The sequence below is a fragment of the Ranitomeya variabilis genome, chromosome 5 (assembly GCF_051348905.1).
Source record: "Ranitomeya variabilis isolate aRanVar5 chromosome 5, aRanVar5.hap1, whole genome shotgun sequence".
NCBI classification, from domain to species: Eukaryota; Metazoa; Chordata; class Amphibia; order Anura; family Dendrobatidae; genus Ranitomeya; species Ranitomeya variabilis.
In genome coordinates, this window is record NC_135236.1 from 473,690,190 (window position 1) to 473,708,869 (window position 18,680).

Consider the following 18,680-nt stretch of genomic DNA (forward strand, 5'->3'; position numbering starts at 1 on the left):
CACTGCTGGCACAGCATAGCGCATGATGAAATGACGTGATCGCGCACCCATCCAGTTGATTCACAAGCAGAGGGGAATGATGAGAGTTGGAGTGTCATCTGACGCACTCTCCTCCATCACTGCTTTCAACTGTATCGGCATCACTGCCGGTAAGTTGAAGGTGTGATGCAGGGGGGTGGTGGTGGTCTCGTGGTGTGCCACTATTAGTGGCATGCCACAGGCTGGGGACTCCTGGAGCAGTGGGTGCCCTAGGCAGCTGCCTGGCCTGCCTGCCCCTAACGCCGCGGCCCTGCACGGAGTGACAGAATGGAGAAGACGGATAAATTATTTTCTCACTCAAGAGAATCAGATTGCACTGGGACCAATCTGATCAGAGTTTGATCAGAATGTGATCTGCATAAATGACCAGATTCTCTTGGATGAGAGAACACAATCATCTGCACCTGCCCTTACAGGTAGAAATAATATCATGCAACATAATGCATTTTATCAGCCAAGTGAGATATACTTTTAGTTAGAAGAAAGGGACAGTCCTATAGATGAGCGGAGTCTACCTAGATGCATGGTGCATGTCTGCATCTTTATGCAGGGTGCATTTCAATGAGCTCCTCCTGCAGCCATGCAGGTTGATTTTCATCTGTGTGCCTACATTGCAGAATCTCATTTACACCGAACCCTCACCAGCCACAGATCTTGTGTAAGACAGTGCCTTTAAGTGTTTATGACACAATCAGGTCACATGCAATGAGACTTTTGAGGGTTTCACAGAAACTGCCCTAATCCATCTATACAAATGGCACCTCTCGTATATGTTGGCTATTTTGATACGTCGGACTATTATTTGTTAATGTCAAAAATGGAAATGATGTGACAAAATTAAATATAAGCAAATTACAACAAAACATTTATTTCAAGAAAAATAATCCCAAGAGCCAGAATTCTAGCTAAGTATATTGCTGAAGATGAGTTCTTCCATGTTATGGTTACCACGGGAACATTACAAGATTTAAAAATACACTAATCTGAAATATGAATCAATTAACCCGCCAAGCACAGTCTATCCTGTTAAGCCGTTAATGACGAGGAGAGAGAATGACTGTTTATCAGAATTGTAAAATTTTCCAATCTGATCTTTTTATTCCCTCTCACAATTATCGCTCATTAGAAGTTAATAGCGGCATCCTTTGAGCTGACGTTTCCGAGAGCTCTGCTACTCTTTCTCCCTCTCTCTCTTTTTCTCTCCCCCTCCCCCTTTCTCCTCCAGTTCTGCTGCTTTGGCTCTGAGCGTCACTCTGCATCCGACCACAGACATGGCGACAGTGGTCCAGCCCCTCACGTTGGACAGAGGTAGGACAAGACAAGCACCTGCTGATGCTGTGCATGTGTGGTATTGATGGCTAAGGAAGCTTTGGTAGAAATGTTCTGATTTTCTATGAGACAGCAGTGAAACCTGGCAGAATGTTGTACAGAACAATATGTTTCCTTATCTACTGTGTACTAGGATATTAGAGTGCAGTGACAGGGACTCCATGCTGGCCTGGGGACACGATATATTGCACTGCTTAAGAGGTATTAGATGATATTCCGTTATCATCTGGAATCTAGAAGCACATTGTTATCTCAGGTTCTCATGGGTTCGTTGACCCTTAGACTTCTGATCTTCCGGGAGATTAATGCGCCTGGAAATGACAGAAATGATGTGAATGTATGTTTGATGGCATCAGTCAGTCACATGGACATAGAAGTTTTCATGTGCACCCGGTGGGATGCGGACATCTCATGCTGGAGGGACATAGCGGTGACATGTTGAAGGACAGCAGACGTAAAGGCAAAGCACCTGCAAGAGATAACGCAAGGACAGAGCAGGCAGACAAGGCTATAATATAAGAATGGGCTGCGGAGGAGAAGGGGAGGAAGTGCAATTGTCTTAATCAGATGTTAAAGAAAACTGGGGCTGAAAAGCGCTTAATTAAAAGCAGCGTAAACAAGTGCGGAACATAATGTCAGGGCGCTCAAGATGGCACAAGTCTACAACATCACAAAACTAGAAGAGAAATTCAGAATTTTGATCAAACGAATCATCATTTGGTGTAAAGTTCTGTTGTCATTAATATTAAGCTTTGAAATGTTAAAAATTTGCATCCCGACATGCAAGATATATGTCAGACGCGCATAGTTTACATAACTATAATATAATACACAGGAGGCTTATTCTTACATCTCGCACATCTACCTGATGCACTCAATTTCTAACCCCTTATATACCACATATTAATCTGTCGCCTTAGATATTGTACGTCTACCATACTTCATATGATGGCACTTGTATTTATATCTGCTCTTAATTCCCGGAATCAAATGTATATATACACGACCCAATGTAATTATGACACAGGCACGTCAGGAACAATGTCCTTGGCTATCAGCCTCTTGCAAAGAAATTTCAAGTGTTGTGGAACATTTTCAGTATGATTTTCATAATTTCTTAATGAAGTTATTTTTGTTAATATAATGCACTGTTCACAATAGCGGTTCTCCATTTCTGTAAGGGGTTGCAGTACTTTTGAGAGTGTGAAAACCTGTGAAACCTCATTACATGAAGATAGGGTGCATTGTTGGATCTATTTGTAAACAAATTTGTCTAAGCTGTCATGAATCCGTTGTGGTTGGAAGCCATGATGGTAGGGTGAACAGCTTGGAACATGATATCATCATCATACTACGAGACTACTGTATATATTTGTACAAGTACCATAAAACATGACTACACTCACTTTTTTAGTGGGAACCAATGACCATAATTGCCTAGAAGCCATGAGTGTAGAATGATCAGCATCATTTCCTTGCAATACAAGACTACTGTGACATTATATACTATTAGTACAAACATCTTTTGCATTTCTGTTTTCCCTCCCCTTCTTCCCAAAGCCATAACTTTTCTATTTTTCCTTCCATATGGCCATGTGAGGGCTTGTTTTTTGCGGGACGAGTTGTACTTTTGAACAACCATTGGTTTTACCATATTTTGTACTCAAAAACAGGAAAAAAGTTCCAAGTGCAGTGAAATTGCAAAAAAGTCCAATTCCACAACAGTTTTTTTTATTTTTTTTGCCATGTTAACCAAATGCTAAAACTAGCCTGCCATTATGATCCTCCAGGTCATTACGAGTTTGTAGAAACCAAACATGTCTAGGTTGTTTTTTATTTAAATGGTGAAAAAAAAATCCAAAGTTTGTTTTAAAAAAAAAAAAAAATGGTGTCATTTTCCCAGACCTGTAGCGTCTCCATTTTTTGTGATCTGGGGTTGGGTGAGGGCTTATTTTTTGCGCGCCGAGCTGATGTTTTTAATCATAACAAATTGGTATGGCTACGATATTTTGATCGCCCGTTATTGCATTTTAATACAATGTTGCGGTGACCAAAAAAAGTAATTCTGGCATTTTGCCTTTTTTTTTTTGCTACATCGTTTACCAATCAGATTAATTATTTTTATAGCTTGATAGATCGGGCGATTCTGAACTTGGCAAGTATTTGTATTTTTTTTTCATTGTTTTATTTTGAATGGGGTGAAAGGGGGGTGATTTGAACTTTTATATTTTTAAAAATTTTAAATATTTTTTAAAACTTTTTTTTTTACTTTTTGCATGCATGCTTCAATAGTCTCCATGGGAGACTAGAAGCTGCAGTTGTCTGATCGCCCCAGCTACACACAGGCGATGATCAGATCGCCTGTGTGTAGCAGAAATACTCACTTGCTATGAGTGCTGACTGCTGGGCGGTGCTCATAACAATCAGGCAATGACAACCATAGGGGTGTCCTGCTGACACCGGGTTGTCATGCCAACCCATCGGCAACCCGCAGTCATGTGACATAGGCGCCGATGGGCGGGATTACTGATGCACTTCCTGCAAGATCACATTAAATGCCGCTGTCAGAGATATTTAAGTGATATTTAATGAGTGGATCGCGATTCCACCCGCAGCTATTAGGGGCACATGTAAGCTGTTCAAAACAGCTGACATGTGCCGGGAAAGATGTGAGCTCAGTGCCGGAGCCCACATCAAAGGGAGGGACATGACATGTGCAGTACATATACGGCTCGTGTCATGAAGGGGTTAAGAAAATCTGTTACTCATTTTTTTTTTAGTGTATGAGGAGCACTCAGTCCTCAGTTGAATTTTTCTACCAGCTGAATGGCCACAGGATAAAAGAACTATTCTACATAATCAAGTTTTATTGTCTGTTTTCAGTAAAGTCCACAATGAAGAATCATAGACTTTTATATTGTCAATTATTGACTGAGCAAATCATCTTGCTTTGTGTTGCCGAAATAATGCGTTGCATAACAATGCTTTTACCTCTGTATAAGATCACGTGAAGGGAAAACCATTGATCAAAGCATGGGGCATATGACTGCCATCTATATTAACTTGTCTTTACAGAGTAACCATAAAGGAAGGAATGTATTAGCAGATCAGAGGTCATATTTTCTATCATGTCAAAATCTACAGAATGCTATAATGTTACAATGTTGTTGACTTGTGAATTATGCTGCAATATAATTTATTATATACTTGTAGTCCTCCTCATTTGAGGAAAACATCCCCACATCAGTTTGCCCTAGTTTCTCTTGATGAATTCTAGATAATCTTCTTGTTATAGGTGGGCCCTCATCACTAATGACAGAAACTGAAACACCCCTAATAATGACATTCACAAACAAATGTTTTTTATATTTGGATTTTATGTGATAAATCAACAAGTAGCAAATATTTGTGAAGTGTAAAGGAAATGATACATGATTTTCTAATTATTTAAAAAATATAAAACTAAAAATTGTGACATGCATTTGTATTCAGCTTCCTGAGACAATACTTTGAAGGACCGCCTTTCGCTGGAATTACTTCTGCAAGTCTTTTGGGGTTTGTCTCTACCAGCTTTTGCCTGTGAACAGCGTTTTTCAATTCTTGCCACAGATTCTTAATAGCACTTTGACTGGGTGACTCAAGCACATGAATATGCTTTAATCTAAACCATTCCATTGTAGCTCTGGCAAGAATTTTTAGGGGAGTTGTCCTGTTGGAAGGTGAATCTATGCCTCAGTCTCAAGTCTTTTGCAGCCTCTAACAAGTTTTCCTTCAGGATTGCTCTGGTTATAGCACCACCCATGTTTTCATCAACCCTGACCAACATCCCTGTCCCTGACCCTGCTGTACAAAAGCATTCCCACAGCATGATACTTCCCCCACCATGATTGACAGTGGGAATGGTGTTTAAAGGGTCTTGTGCATCATTAGTTTTTCGCCACACGTAGTGTTTTGCATTTAACCCAAAAAGTTCTACTTTCATCTCATCTGACCAGAGCACCTTCTGGTGTAGCAGTGATACAGTTTAGCTGTATCCCCTACATGGCATTTTTTCAAAGTGCAAATGGGACTTCCTATGGCTTGCCTCCAAAAATGGCTCTCCTTTTGCCCCTGTTTCATAAGGCCAGATTTGTGAAGTATTTGACTGTAGTTGTCCTGTGGACAGATTCTCCCACCAAAGTTGTGGATTTCTGCAGCTCCTCCAGAGTGACCATTGGCCTCTTTGCTGCTTCTTTAATTAGTGACTTACTTGCTTGGGATGTCAGTTTCAGCCGACAGCCATTTTTTTTCAGTTGTGGCATACTCCTTCCATTTTTGGATGATGGATTGAACAGTGCTCTGTGAGATGTTCAGAGCTGGGGCTATGTTTCTATTACCTAACCCTGCTCTACTCTTCTCCACAACTTTATCCCTAACCCGTCTGGTGTTACTTGTTTTTCATGATGTTGTTTAAATATAACAAAGCAAAAGTGGAAAGAATAAAACGTAACTTTTATTATCTAAAGCCACACAAAAACAAAACCAAACACCCAAGTGAATAAAAAAAGGGGACTAAGGTCTTTGACAATTGGTATAATGATCATAAAGACCAGTTATCCCCTGACAGGTTTATATGATTTCATCTATAAGCATATTTCTAGAGAAATCAATAAAACACTAGGATATATCTTATAAGAGAGCCGAAGTAGGATACATAATTAACACTCAGCATCATCATATACCTAGTTACATGTAAAAACAATAGATTACCAGCAGTACACACATATGATATAACCAGTGCCACTGGTGACTATATACATATAGTAAAAAAAGGAACAATCTCACCCGTTCCTAGGTGTAGGCAAAGGAGCGTCGGATAACCTCTAGTCAGGGGAAAATCCTAAGGGAAGAGACGACAGTCCTTATGTCAGTCCCTATGGGGCTATCAGTAAACTATCCCCAAAGCTCCTGCCCTTACAAGGGCAGTCCACAGCTACCCCTATATGCACATGCCCTGCACTCTCCCTATATCGTCTGTCCCGACGCGTTTCATCCAAGCTGATTCTTCAGGGGACTCGCTTGTGCATGGAGATAAAGTGCCTGTGTGCTAAAAAGGAGGGACAAAAATCCTGCCACCCTCTATGCTGTCCTGCAGAAAGTGGCAAGGACGTAGGGCTTGTGTTTAAGTAACAAGAGGGGAGGTGGAAACCTCATGACCACTTCCCCTTGTTTAATCAAAATGCGGCTGTGAATCACCATGGCTACGTTAGGACAAACATGTAGAAAACCTACTGTGTCATCACGTGCTGCCGTGCTCCCATTCAGGAGGACCCCAAAAAAAAAAAAAAAAAAAATCATTCTGACAGATCAGACAATACTCCTGGTGGGGTTTTTTTAGATCAGGTCTATGCCTTAAGAAACAGACCCCTCCAAGTGAGGAAGTAATCTTAAAGGTGTATTCTACAAATGACCTTGATTGTTCAGTCTCTGATAAAAACATCCAGATTATCAACCTTTCGGCTAGTGATATTGATGCCGATGAAGTGTCTGTATTGAAGAAAGGCCTTTCTTTTGTCCCTAAAAGTGACTTTGATCTTTTCAGAGCCGTGAAGGATCTTAATCTCTTCTTACGGAAAGTGAGATGGAAAAAACATTTCCATAAGCAGGAGTCTCGTACCTGTTCTGAACTCGGAATCCCAATAGACATGTTAGCTGATGTAAGATTGCTACATAGTATTGGAGAGAGTGATCCCAATTTACAAGTAGTGGGCCCCTTTACACAGCTAAAGGAAAAAAGCCATAAGATGCCTCCTCCAACTGGGGATCTCTCAGCCATTGACATTTTCTCAAATCTTGTCACATCAGATTTGATAAATCTGTCTCAATCACGTGTTCTGTGTAAATTCAACTGCACAAAGAAAGAGATGGAAGCAATTAACCGTTTGGAAAGTGATGACTCCATTGTCATAAAGCCCTCTGACAAGGGCGGCAATGTGGTCATCCTAAATACTATCCACTATCAACAAATGTGTGAACTCATTCTCTCTGACAGGAGTTCTTATGAAATTCTCCCACGTGATCCAAGTATGGAGTATCGGGAGGAACTTCGCCTTATCCTGCAGGAGGGGTTGGAGAATGGCGTCATAAGCAAAACCGAGTTTGACTTCATTCTCCCTGATCACCCCGTTATGGCCACTTTTTACTGCCTCCCCAAGGTACACAAGGGCCTTAACCCACTGAAGGGTAGACCCATTGTGTCTGGGGTAGGCAGTTTGTGTCAAAACGCAGGTATCTATCTGGACCGTGTGTTGTGCCCCTTTGTGTTGGCTCTACAATCCTTTGTAAAAGATACTCCCGATCTCCTTCGTCATTTGGAGGGCCTCACTATTGAACCGGATGCCTACCTGGCCAGTATAGATGTGGAGGCCCTCTATTCCTCCATCCCTCATGACAAGGGTTTGGAGGCTGTGAATTTCTTCTTACAAACAAGAGGATGCCAATTCCGTGAACACAATCAGTTCGTCTTAAAGCTCCTTAGGTTTTGTTTAACACACAATGTCTTTACCTTTAACCGCAGGATCCACCACCAGCTGAGGGGGACAGCTATGGGCAGTCCCTGTGCCCCGGCCTACGCTAACCTCTTCCTCGGCTGGTGGGAGGAGACTGTGGTTTGGAGTGATGATTCTGACTTCTCTATGTGCCGTGCCCCAGAAATTTGGACACGGTACATAGATGACGTGTTTTTAATTTGGACTGGCTCCATTAATGACTTTGGGAGCTTTGTGGACAGACTTAATCATAACAACATTGGCCTGTTTTTCACATCAGTAATTGAATCCTCCTCTTTACCCTTTTTGGATATTCTTATCACCAAGGGGGCGAATGGTAACTTAGTTACCTGTAATTATAAAAAGCCTACAGCTACAAATGCCCTACTCCACTGGAATAGTCATCATCCTGACCATCTGAAGAGAGGGATCCCTAAGGGGCAGTACCTTAGGGTTCGGAGGAACTGTTCGGACGATGTAACTTTTGATACCCATGCAAGGGAATTGAGGAGTAATTTTCAGGATAGGGGGTACCCATCCACAATTCTAAAGAAGGCCTATCATGAAGCCAAGAGTAGAGATAGAACAGCACTTTTGAATCCCACTACTAAAACACAGGATAATGATTTAGTACGTTTTATCACCACCTTTGATAATGGGACTACTTATGTTAGGGAGATCATCAAAAAACACTGGTCCATTTTACAAATGGACTCGGATATCTCTAACTATCTTAGTGATACCCCCGCTATCACCTATAGAAAAGCCCGCTCATTAAAAGACAGATTGGTTCACAGTCATTTTGTTAGTCCTGCCAATGAAACATGGCTTAGAAGTAATGTAACGGGTTGTCACAAATGTGGTCATTCTGTGGCCTTCCAATACATCGGGACTGGCACTAATTTCGTGAGCAATGTCACGGGTAAAAGTTATAAGATCAATCAGTTCATGAACTGTAGTACAAAGGGAGTGGTCTATAAGGTATCCTGTGTTTGTGGTATCGAATATGTTGGAAAGACCATCAGAGAATTCAAAAAAAGAGTTATGGAACATGTTGGTGATGTGGAACATGGTAGAGACACCTCGGTCTCCCGGCATGTTAATACTATGCATAATGGCCAGGTTAAACATTTGAAATTTATGGCCATTGAAAGGGTAACTAAACCAGTACGGGGAGGTAATTGGGACCAAATTCTATTACAACGTGAGGCCAAGTGGACTTTTTACTTGAATACAGTTAGTCCACATGGCCTGAATGATCAAATTAATTATAGCTGCTTTATCTGAAGTGCTCCTCTTTGTCTTGTGTTTTGTCCTCCTTTTGGTATGATACAGTCAGCTTAATCCTACTATGCCTAAGTCCTTTTTGTCCACCCAATCCTGTTATGGGTTTTTCATGACTAACAATTTTTCTATTTTACACATCAAAAGCCTTTTTTGGTGTGGTTTTTGTCATATGCGGCATTATTTACCTTTGATTAATTAGTAAACATGGCAAATATGTGGTTTTCCAAATTGTGACATACCCACTGGCTTTTTCATGGGGCTAATATATGCTTATTTTGACTTCTACTATAGCTCTTAGTGGCGCCTGGTCCCTATCGCACGATCACCGGTATGCCCTGGTCCTGTTTGCCGGCAGCGCTACAGGCAAACAGCCTAGCGTCCTGGGTTGCCTGGCAATACTCACTTCCGGTGTGAGCGCGCCTTACAGGAAGTGTGAGCGGCGCCATTTGTTTTCAGCACGGCGGCTCTGTTACTAGGGAACGCCGGTCTCTGGAGGAAGTACGTAAGGCAGGAAGCGCCTCGTACCCTCCATCTGCGAGCCTCATGTGTGTCGGCGTGTGACGTCATCGGCACAGTGTGTGCACCGAGAACGCGGGCAGCCACGTGGGTCTCCTGAATGGGAGCACGGCAGCACGTGATGACACAGTAGGCAGGAAGCGCCTCGTACCCTCCATCTGCGAGCCTCATGTGTGTTGGCGTGTGACATCACCGGCACAGTGTGTGCATCGAGAACGGGGGCAGCCACGTGGGTCCTCCTGAATGGGAGCACGGCAGCACGTGATGACACAGTAGGTTTTCTACATGTTTGTCCTAACGTAGCCATGGTGATTCACAGCCGCATTTTGATTAAACAAGGGGAAGTGGTCATGAGGTTTCCACCTCCCCTCTTGTTACTTAAACACAAGCCCTACGTCCTTGCCACTCTCTGCAGGACAGCATAGAGGGTGGCAGGATTTTTGTCCCTCCTTTTTAGCACACAGGCACTTTATCTCCATGCACAAGCGAGTCCCCTGAAGAATCAGCTTGGATGAAACGCGTCGGGACAGACGATATAGGGAGAGTGCAGGGCATGTGCATATAGGGGTAGCTGTGGACTGCCCTTGTAAGGGCAGGAGCTTTGGGGATAGTTTACTGATAGCCCCATAGGGACTGACATAGGGACTGTCGTCTCTTCCCTTCAGATTTTCCCCTGACTAGAGGTTATCCGACGCTCCTTTGCCTACACCTAGGAACGGGTGAGATTGTTCCTTTTTTTACTATATGTATATAGTCACCAGTGGCACTGGTTATATCATATGTGTGTACTGCTGGTAATCTATTGTTTTTACATGTAACTAGGTATATGATGATGCTGAGTGTTAATTATGTATCCTACTTCGGCTCTCTTATAAGATATATCCTAGTGTTTTATTGATTTCTCTAGAAATATGCTTATAGATGAAATCATATAAACCTGTCAGGGGATAACTGGTCTTTATGATCATTATACCAATTGTCAAAGACCTTAGTCCCCTTTTTTTATTCACTTGGGTGTTTGGTTTTGTTTTTGTGTGGCTTTAGATAATAAAAGTTACGTTTTATTCTTTCCACTTTTGCTTTGTTATATATAATTTATAGTGGTCCCATCTATGTGACTTACAGTCAGTATATAGATTGTTGCTTTTTTCTATGATGTTGTTTAACCAGTAATGTTCTCAAACAAACTTCTGAGGCCTTCACAGAACAGCTGTAGTTATACTGAGAAGGAATTACACACAGGTGGACTCAATTTACTAAAAATGTGGAAAAGTTCACGGATTATGAATAAGCTTTCAAGACACTGTATCAAAGAACCTAAATAACAATGCTTAGTGCTAGATAATAAAAAGCCACCACCATGATATTTCCTACATAAAGGTACCATATTTTTGCAACTGAGTAGCTCCTCCCCATATCCTTTGTGCCGAAGAAGAACGGCACATGACGCCAGAGAGAGTAGCAGAAGGTGAATATATTAATACACTCACACTACATTACATGCACATATACACACACATTTCATTTTAAAAAAATATAGATAGGGGTGCTTTTTTAAGATGTATGCAGCAACTGAATAAAGAAAGCGTCACCTAGAGAAAAAAATAATTCTAGAATAAAAAAAAAATTACTTTATTTGCAGGTGCACCATGTCTGCTAAGCACAGAAGAAGCATAGTACCTATATGTAATGACGTGTATTATACTGTTTCACATATATCTGGCAGTGCGTCGTTGATTCCATTCAGTAATTAACAAAAATACCACATGGATTCTTATGTAAGAATTGATCTACCAGTGAGATGGTTCACTCCTGTCCAACTCATCAGTTTTTGCACTGGACAAGTGAAGGCTATGGTCTGGTGGCCTGGTCCCAATGTTTCATGTTAGGGCTCATTCGAACATCAGTGAATTTCTCACATCAGAAAATCAGTCCTAGCTTCATCAGTGCTTCTTATCAGTTTCATCACAGTTTGTTAAAAATTTCAGTTTTTACCATTAGAGTTTGGTAAGAGTGTCATACGCTTTTCAAGGATATAAAAAAATAACACTGAATTTTTCTCAAGCTTCTGTCAAATTGGTCATGAAAAATGGATAGCACACTTATGCCATCTGAGGGCTCTCTATGATGTTTTTTCACTGTTTATTACAAAAACTTTGAGAAACCTCAATTTTTTTTATATCCAAGAAAAACTTTGACAAAACTGATGGTAAAAACTCCCACTCTGAAAAACTCTGACGAAACTCTGATAAACAAAACACTGATGAAAATTGGACTAGTTTTTGCATACTGATGTCTGAAAGAGCCCTAACGTTGTGATCCATGTCCAGACTGGAAGTAAGGGCTCATACTCATCTGCGAGGAAAACGGATAAAAAAAATCAAATTGCACTCTGACCAGTGAGTCCCTGCTCATCTGTGATTTTTTTTCTCTGCTCAGATCGAGATGAGAAAAAAATCTCAGCATGCTGTGATTGTCCTTGTATCTCAGAAAGAAAGTGAATGGGTGTGATAAAAATATCGTATGGCACTCGGACCATGCGAGTGCCGTCCGATTTTTACACAACCATAACCTTTGAAAAGGCGGTAAATAATTCATCCGCCACAAAATCACAGTGTAACCCGACAAAATAGAATAGAGAAAATAGATACACAAAGAATATATAGATATAAAAATGTCAGTGACATATATAATTAGTACTACGCTTATGAAGCTTACTGTACATGTGCTTTTTTTCCTTACTACATTTTTTTTTTTTTAAATGGCATTGGATGCCCGTAAATTTTATTAACCAACTGAGTGAAAGCAGACAGCTGGGGTCACATGTTTATAACCAGGGAATGGGGTAATACCCATAGAGCTTCCCAGGCTATTAATATCAGCTCACAGCTGTATACTTAGTCTTTTCTGGCTATTAAAATGCCCCCCCCCCCCGCAAAAAAAGAAGATGTAGAGTCCCCTTATAAGTAATAACTAGCAAAGCCTAAGCAGACAGCTGCGGACTGATATTAATAGCCTATGGATAATGGCCCCCTCCCAGACTAAAAACATCTGCTCTCAGCCACTCCAGAAATGGCACGTCCATAAGATGCTCCAATTCTGGCACTTAGCCTAAGTCTTCCCACTAGTCTTGGAGCAGTGGCACGTGGAGTGATAGTATTGGTAATGACTGACATTTTCAATTTAAATAACCCAAAAATTAAATACCGTATATACTCGAGTATAAGCCGAGATTTTCAGCCCAAATTTTTGGGCTGAAAGTGCCCCTCTCGGCTTATACTCGAGTCACGGTCGGCGGCAGGGTCGGCGGGTGAGAGGGAGAGGGCGCTGAGGCATACTTACCTGCTTCCGGGGCTCCTGGCACTGTCCCTGCAGTCCCACGGTCTCCGGGTGCCGCAGCTCTTCCCCTGTTCAGCGGTCACGTGGGACCGCTCATTAGAGAAATGAATATGGACTCCACTCCCATAGGGGTGGAGCCGCATATTCATTTCTCTAATGAGCGGTAACGGTGACCGCTGATAGAGGAAGAGGCTGCGGCACCGAAGACCAGCTGTCCGGGGGAAGGAGCGGGACGCCGGGAGCAGGTAAGTATTACATATTCACCTGTCCGCGTTCCACACGCCGGGCGCCGCTCCATCTTCCCGGCGTCTCTCCGCACTGACTGTGCAGGTCAGAGGGCGCGATGACGCATATAGTGTGCGCGCCGCCCTCTGCCTGATCAGTCAGTGCAGAGAGATGCCGGGACGGGACGCTGAGGAGCTGCAAGCAAGAGAGGTGAGTATGTCATTTTTTTTTTATTGCTGCAGCAGCAGCAGCAGCAGCAATGGCACAGCTTTCTATGGTACATCTATGGGGCAATAATGAACGGTGCAGAGCACTATATGGCACAGCTATGGGGCAATAATGAACGGTACAGAGCACTATATGGCACAGCTATGGGGCAATAATGAACGGTGCAGAGCACTATATGGCACAGCTATGGGGCAATAATGAACGGTGCAGAGCACTATATGGCACAGCTATGGGGCAATAATGAACGGTGCAGAGCACTATATGGCACAGCTATGGGGCAATAATGAACGGGGCAGAGCACTATATGGCACAGCTTTCTATGGTACAGCTATGGGGCAATAATGAACGATGCAGAGCACTATATGGCACAGCTATGGGGCAATAATGAACGGTGCAGAGCACTATATGGCACAGCTTTCTATGGTACAGCTATGGGGCAATAATGAACGGTGCAGAGCACTATATGGCACAGCTATGGGGCAATAATGAACGGTGCAGAGCACTATATGGCACAGCTTTCTATGGTACAGCGATGGGGCAATAATGAACGGTGCAGAGCACTATATGGCACAGCTATGGGGCAATAATGAACGGTGCAGAGCACTATATGGCACAGCTTTCTATGGTACAGCTATGGGGCAATAATGAACAGTGCAGAGCACTATATGGCACAGCTATGGGGCAATAATGAACGGTGCAGAGCACTATATGGCACAGCTTTCTATGGTACAGCTATGGGGCAATAATGAACGGTGCAGAGCACTATATGGCACAGCTTTCTATGGTACAGCTATGGGGCAATAATGAACGGTGCAGAGCACTATATGGCACAGCTATGGGGCAATAATGAACGGTGCAGAGCACTATATGGCACAGCTTTCTATGGTACAGCTATGGGGCAATAATGAACGGTGCAGAGCACTATATGGCACAGCTATGGGGCCATAATGAACGGTATGGAGAATCTATTTTTATTTTTGAAATTCACCGGTAGCTGCTGCATTTTCCACCCTAGGCTTATACTCGAGTCAATAAGTTTTCCCAGTTTTTTGTGGCAAAATTAGGGGGGTCGGCTTATACTCGGGTCGGCTTATACTCGAGTATATACGGTATACTTAAAATCTGATGTGAATGTTATAAAAGATGTAGAAAACTGCCTCACTGTGCCTTTAAACAATTTGCTGCCAGTTGTAATGTTGAGTGCTGACACAGTTTTTATTTGGCCTTACATCAAAGTGAAATTTTGTTGATTCGTTCTCGTAGCTTAGAAGAATTGCAATACTCCTCTGATCTTGAAATGTCACCAGACTTACAATCTGCGATTTGTTTCAAATATAAAAGTATTTGAAAGGCATCCAATCTAAAGTGATTGTATCATGGATATTCTTCTTCTTCATAAAGAAATGCCATAGACACCAATAGTTATTTACAGAGCTACTAAAGGGCCAAATTAGTCTCCCATGGGCTGCCAGGGACACAATACAATATTGTGTTTACAAAACTGCTGACATACTTTCTATAATTACTTTAGTTCTTATTTAGGCTTTCCTAATAATGTACAAGCATACCGTCATTAGATACCACATGGATGTACAGCTAAACCTCTTAGAGTTCACCTCCTAATAGTTGAAATGTTGCAATTTAGGTGTCAAGATTCTCCCACTGCTCGGGGTAGATCCCAAGCCTTATCTGCCTCTGCAATGTCCCATTCAGACTCAGCCGCTGCGGGTGCTGCTCAGCACAGATGTCGGTCCCAGCATCTTGCTCAGGCTCACAGTGTTCATTTGGTTACTGCTGGCCCTCCAGCCAAATCTAATGGCAATCAGTGATAGGCTGCTGAATCCTGAAGCTCTGGAGTCTAAGTTCAGAAATCTCCTTACTGAGCATGTCCGTTATATGGCATCTTCCTATTGGTCCGACATCTCTTGCTCTGATGATGTGGCAGCTTCAGATTGGCTCAAGGGCGATGTCGATGCCGACTGGGCATGAGTGTTTGGGGTGGAGCCTTTTGTATAAAAGATCCCCAATGGCGCTTGCGGGCGTGCTAGTATCATTTATGTATGGCTATGTGAATGGAGACTCTACCACTCTGTCTGCATGTGTTGTGTGTTTGTCTAGTTTCTGGACTGTGCACTTAGGCAGGCAGCTAGTGTGATGCCCTAGGGTCCTGGTTGTCACAGTGGCATTGCTTTCCTCACGGGGAGAGTGATGTCATGCTTGGAAGCGATGGAAGATTCCTTTTAACAGGTAATTAGCACATACAACACCGTTCTGACTCTAGGCCAGAAGGGGGAGCTCTACACCCGACTTCAGGGGAGCTGCTCTCTCTGTTCGGGAGGAGGAGTTAGTTGCAAGGCAGTTGCTAGGCAGTTTGGAAGATTTAGACAGTTGGTGCCAGACAGCAGACTGGAGCAGTCTGAGGCAGAAAGACGTGTGAGGGGCTGTACAGCCTGAAGTGCTGTAGCTCTTAGATAGCGAGATACAGAAGGAAGAACAGCCTTTAGCTAACATGCCAGAGAGCGAAGTACAGGAGTGTGACAACAGGGGAGAATAGCTGGGACTGGGCTACATCCCTGATTAAGCAGACACCGGTAGCCGGAAGACCGAGGCTTTTGTGGGACTCTAAGACACATAGCAGAAAAGCTGGATTATACATCACCTGTTCACCCTAACACCCAGGAGACACAGTGACACATAGAGCCTGGGTCGTGATAGAGACCCTGTAAAAAGGCTCGAGTCACCTGTCATACAGGTTTGTTTGGTCCTGATGTTTGCCATGGCAATTCATTGCCAAATAGCAGCCTAAGAGTCTGCCGGCTATAGTAACATATTCAGATGTTAGCAACATTTATGTGGTAAAACTACAGTTTTTCATTCCTGTCATGTCACATTGCTTTCATTCCTGAAAAGCACCTGAAGGGTTAATAAACTACCCAACAGAAGTTTTCAATATTTCAAGGGGTGCTGTTTTTAAAATGGTATCATGTCCCAATATATAGGGCCCCCAAAGTCACTTCAAACCTCAATAGGTCCCTAAAAAAATATATTTTTGTAAATTTCTTTGGAAAAAGGAAAAATTGTTGCTAAATTTTGAAACCTCATAAAATGCTAATGCAACATCTCAGGGAACCGGTTGTTGCAGTGATGTTGTCTTCCCTTCGGGGAGGTTGATGTCATGCTTAAAGGCAAGGGGGATTCTCTCTACCAGGTAAGGCACTCACATTCAACACATCTGAATCTAGGCCAGGAGGTGGAGCTCAGGACCCGGATTCAGGGGAGCTTCTTTACACTTTATGTATCCTGGTCTGGATGAGGAGCCAGTCAGTCTTAGAGAGTCTGAGGGAGACAGTGGAGGGAGACAGTTGGTCTCCAGGAGTGAGAAAAAGGATGTCTGGAGCAGACGTAGGGGTCGAGCAGCCACGAGAAAGCTGCAACCCCTGGAAAGAGGATTACTGAAAGAGTTGAATTGTGAAGGAGCTTAGAGGGAAGAAGCACAGTGGAGGAAAGGGCTCAGGAGGGGAACAGCGGAAGGACACCCTCAGAGCCAGAGCGCTGAAGCCGGGTACTGGGAGCCCAAGGTCGTGTTGTTCTCCAGGACACGCGACAGAACCGGAGGGCATAGTACTATATGTCAATTGCCTGTAACAAGTCTGAGGTGAAGCAGTGACCTTAAGAGCCGGGTCATCTAAGAGGTCCTATAAACAGGCTCACACTGCCTATCATACAGACATCTGTCTTAGGACAGGAGAGAGGGGACCCTGTCAGCAAGCTTTAAGCCGCAGGGACCTCGCCATCTGGTGCAAGTAGGAAAGGCTTACGGACCTCACCTGAAGTGGGATCCCTTATTGCCTCCAGGCCGGACTACAGCTACCCTACACCTGGTACCCTGGACTGAGGACTACTACCATCAGTAAACCAGGTAAAAGACTGCAAACTCTGTTTCCTCCACTTATTCTTCGGCATACACCATCTTTGCCACACACCTTGGGTGCTGTGGGGACCCCGCTTCACCTGTGGGAAGCGTTACCATTTTGCTGTAACATCATCACCCCAGAGGACCCCTTTAAACAGCGTCGGTCCCTACTGACTGAATACCACAGGTGGCATCACGAACAATAGACATTACAAATCCCTTTAAAGACCTTTCCCTTTAATTGGGCACCCAGGGCCACGGACTGGGACGCAGCCACTGTGACATCCCCTTTAAGACCGGACCCGATACCGGGGCATTCCACTAACAAAATAAAATAGCATTTTACAAATAATGTTGATTTAAAGCAGACATGAGGGAAAAGTTATTTATGAATGTTTTGCTATGTAATGACTATCTGGGTTAAAGGGATAACAATTCAAAGTTTGAAATTTACAGTTTTGTAAAAAATTTTATACTTTTTATAAATAAACACAAAACATATCAACCTAAATTTAACATTATTATAAAGTATAATGTGTCACGAAAAAACAATCTCAAAATCACTGGGATATGTTGAAGTGTTCCAGAGTTATTACTACATAAAGTGAGACTGGTCAGATTTCAAAAATTTGGCCCTGTCACTAAGGGGTTAACAGGGTACTGTACTTAGTAATCTTCTGTTCAGTGCCGCTCTGGTAATTAACTGAGCAGGGTACTTTGCGTTCCGGTCACACTGTGTGGCCTTAACTCAGTGTGCACGAGCTATCCATTTCAGTTTTCCTTCTCTGCACTGTGGACCACGGGTTACGATTGCACTTTATTGCTTATATTTATTTTGTGCAATCTGCCAACCCTAACATGGAATAGATTGTATGGGTGACATTTATCTTGCGGAGACTCGCGTCTCCACAAGATAAATTGACATGCTGCGGTCTGGAAAGACGCACCGCATTTCTGTCTCCACAGGTTAGCCGCAGTCATTGGTGCATGCCTAGTAGACATGGGATTACTTGAAATCCCATCCACTATGCTGCAACATCTTGTCACTGCGGGTTGGATGCTGCGGATGTACGCAGTGTCCAACCCGCAGCGTTTACTGACTGGGAACGTACCCTTATATTGGTGTTGTGCATTCTATCAAAAATTGCACACAGTACCCAATGCTTAACATTAAAGTGATTGTGTGATTTTACTAATTCACAGACCCCTTTCCTTTACCCCCAATCATAATTTTATCTTTTAAAGGGAATCTGTCACCTACTTTTTCATATATAAGC

The 18,680-nt window shown here is 42.9% G+C and overlaps 1 protein-coding gene across 4 annotated transcripts in view; it reads left to right on the top strand.

Annotated features, from left to right (window-relative positions):
* The first annotated feature begins 1,228 nt into the window (after nt 1-1,228).
* LIN7A (lin-7 cell polarity scaffold A) overlaps nt 1,229-18,680 on the top strand; it is a 128,142-nt gene continuing 110,690 nt past the window's right edge. For all 4 annotated transcript variants that reach the window (XM_077265493.1, XM_077265496.1, XM_077265490.1 and 1 more), the window contains exon 1: nt 1,229-1,347. In XM_077265493.1, the coding sequence (XP_077121608.1) occupies nt 1,311-1,347 (37 nt within the window). In that variant the 5' untranslated portion in view covers nt 1,229-1,310. The remainder of the gene's footprint in view (nt 1,348-18,680) is intronic.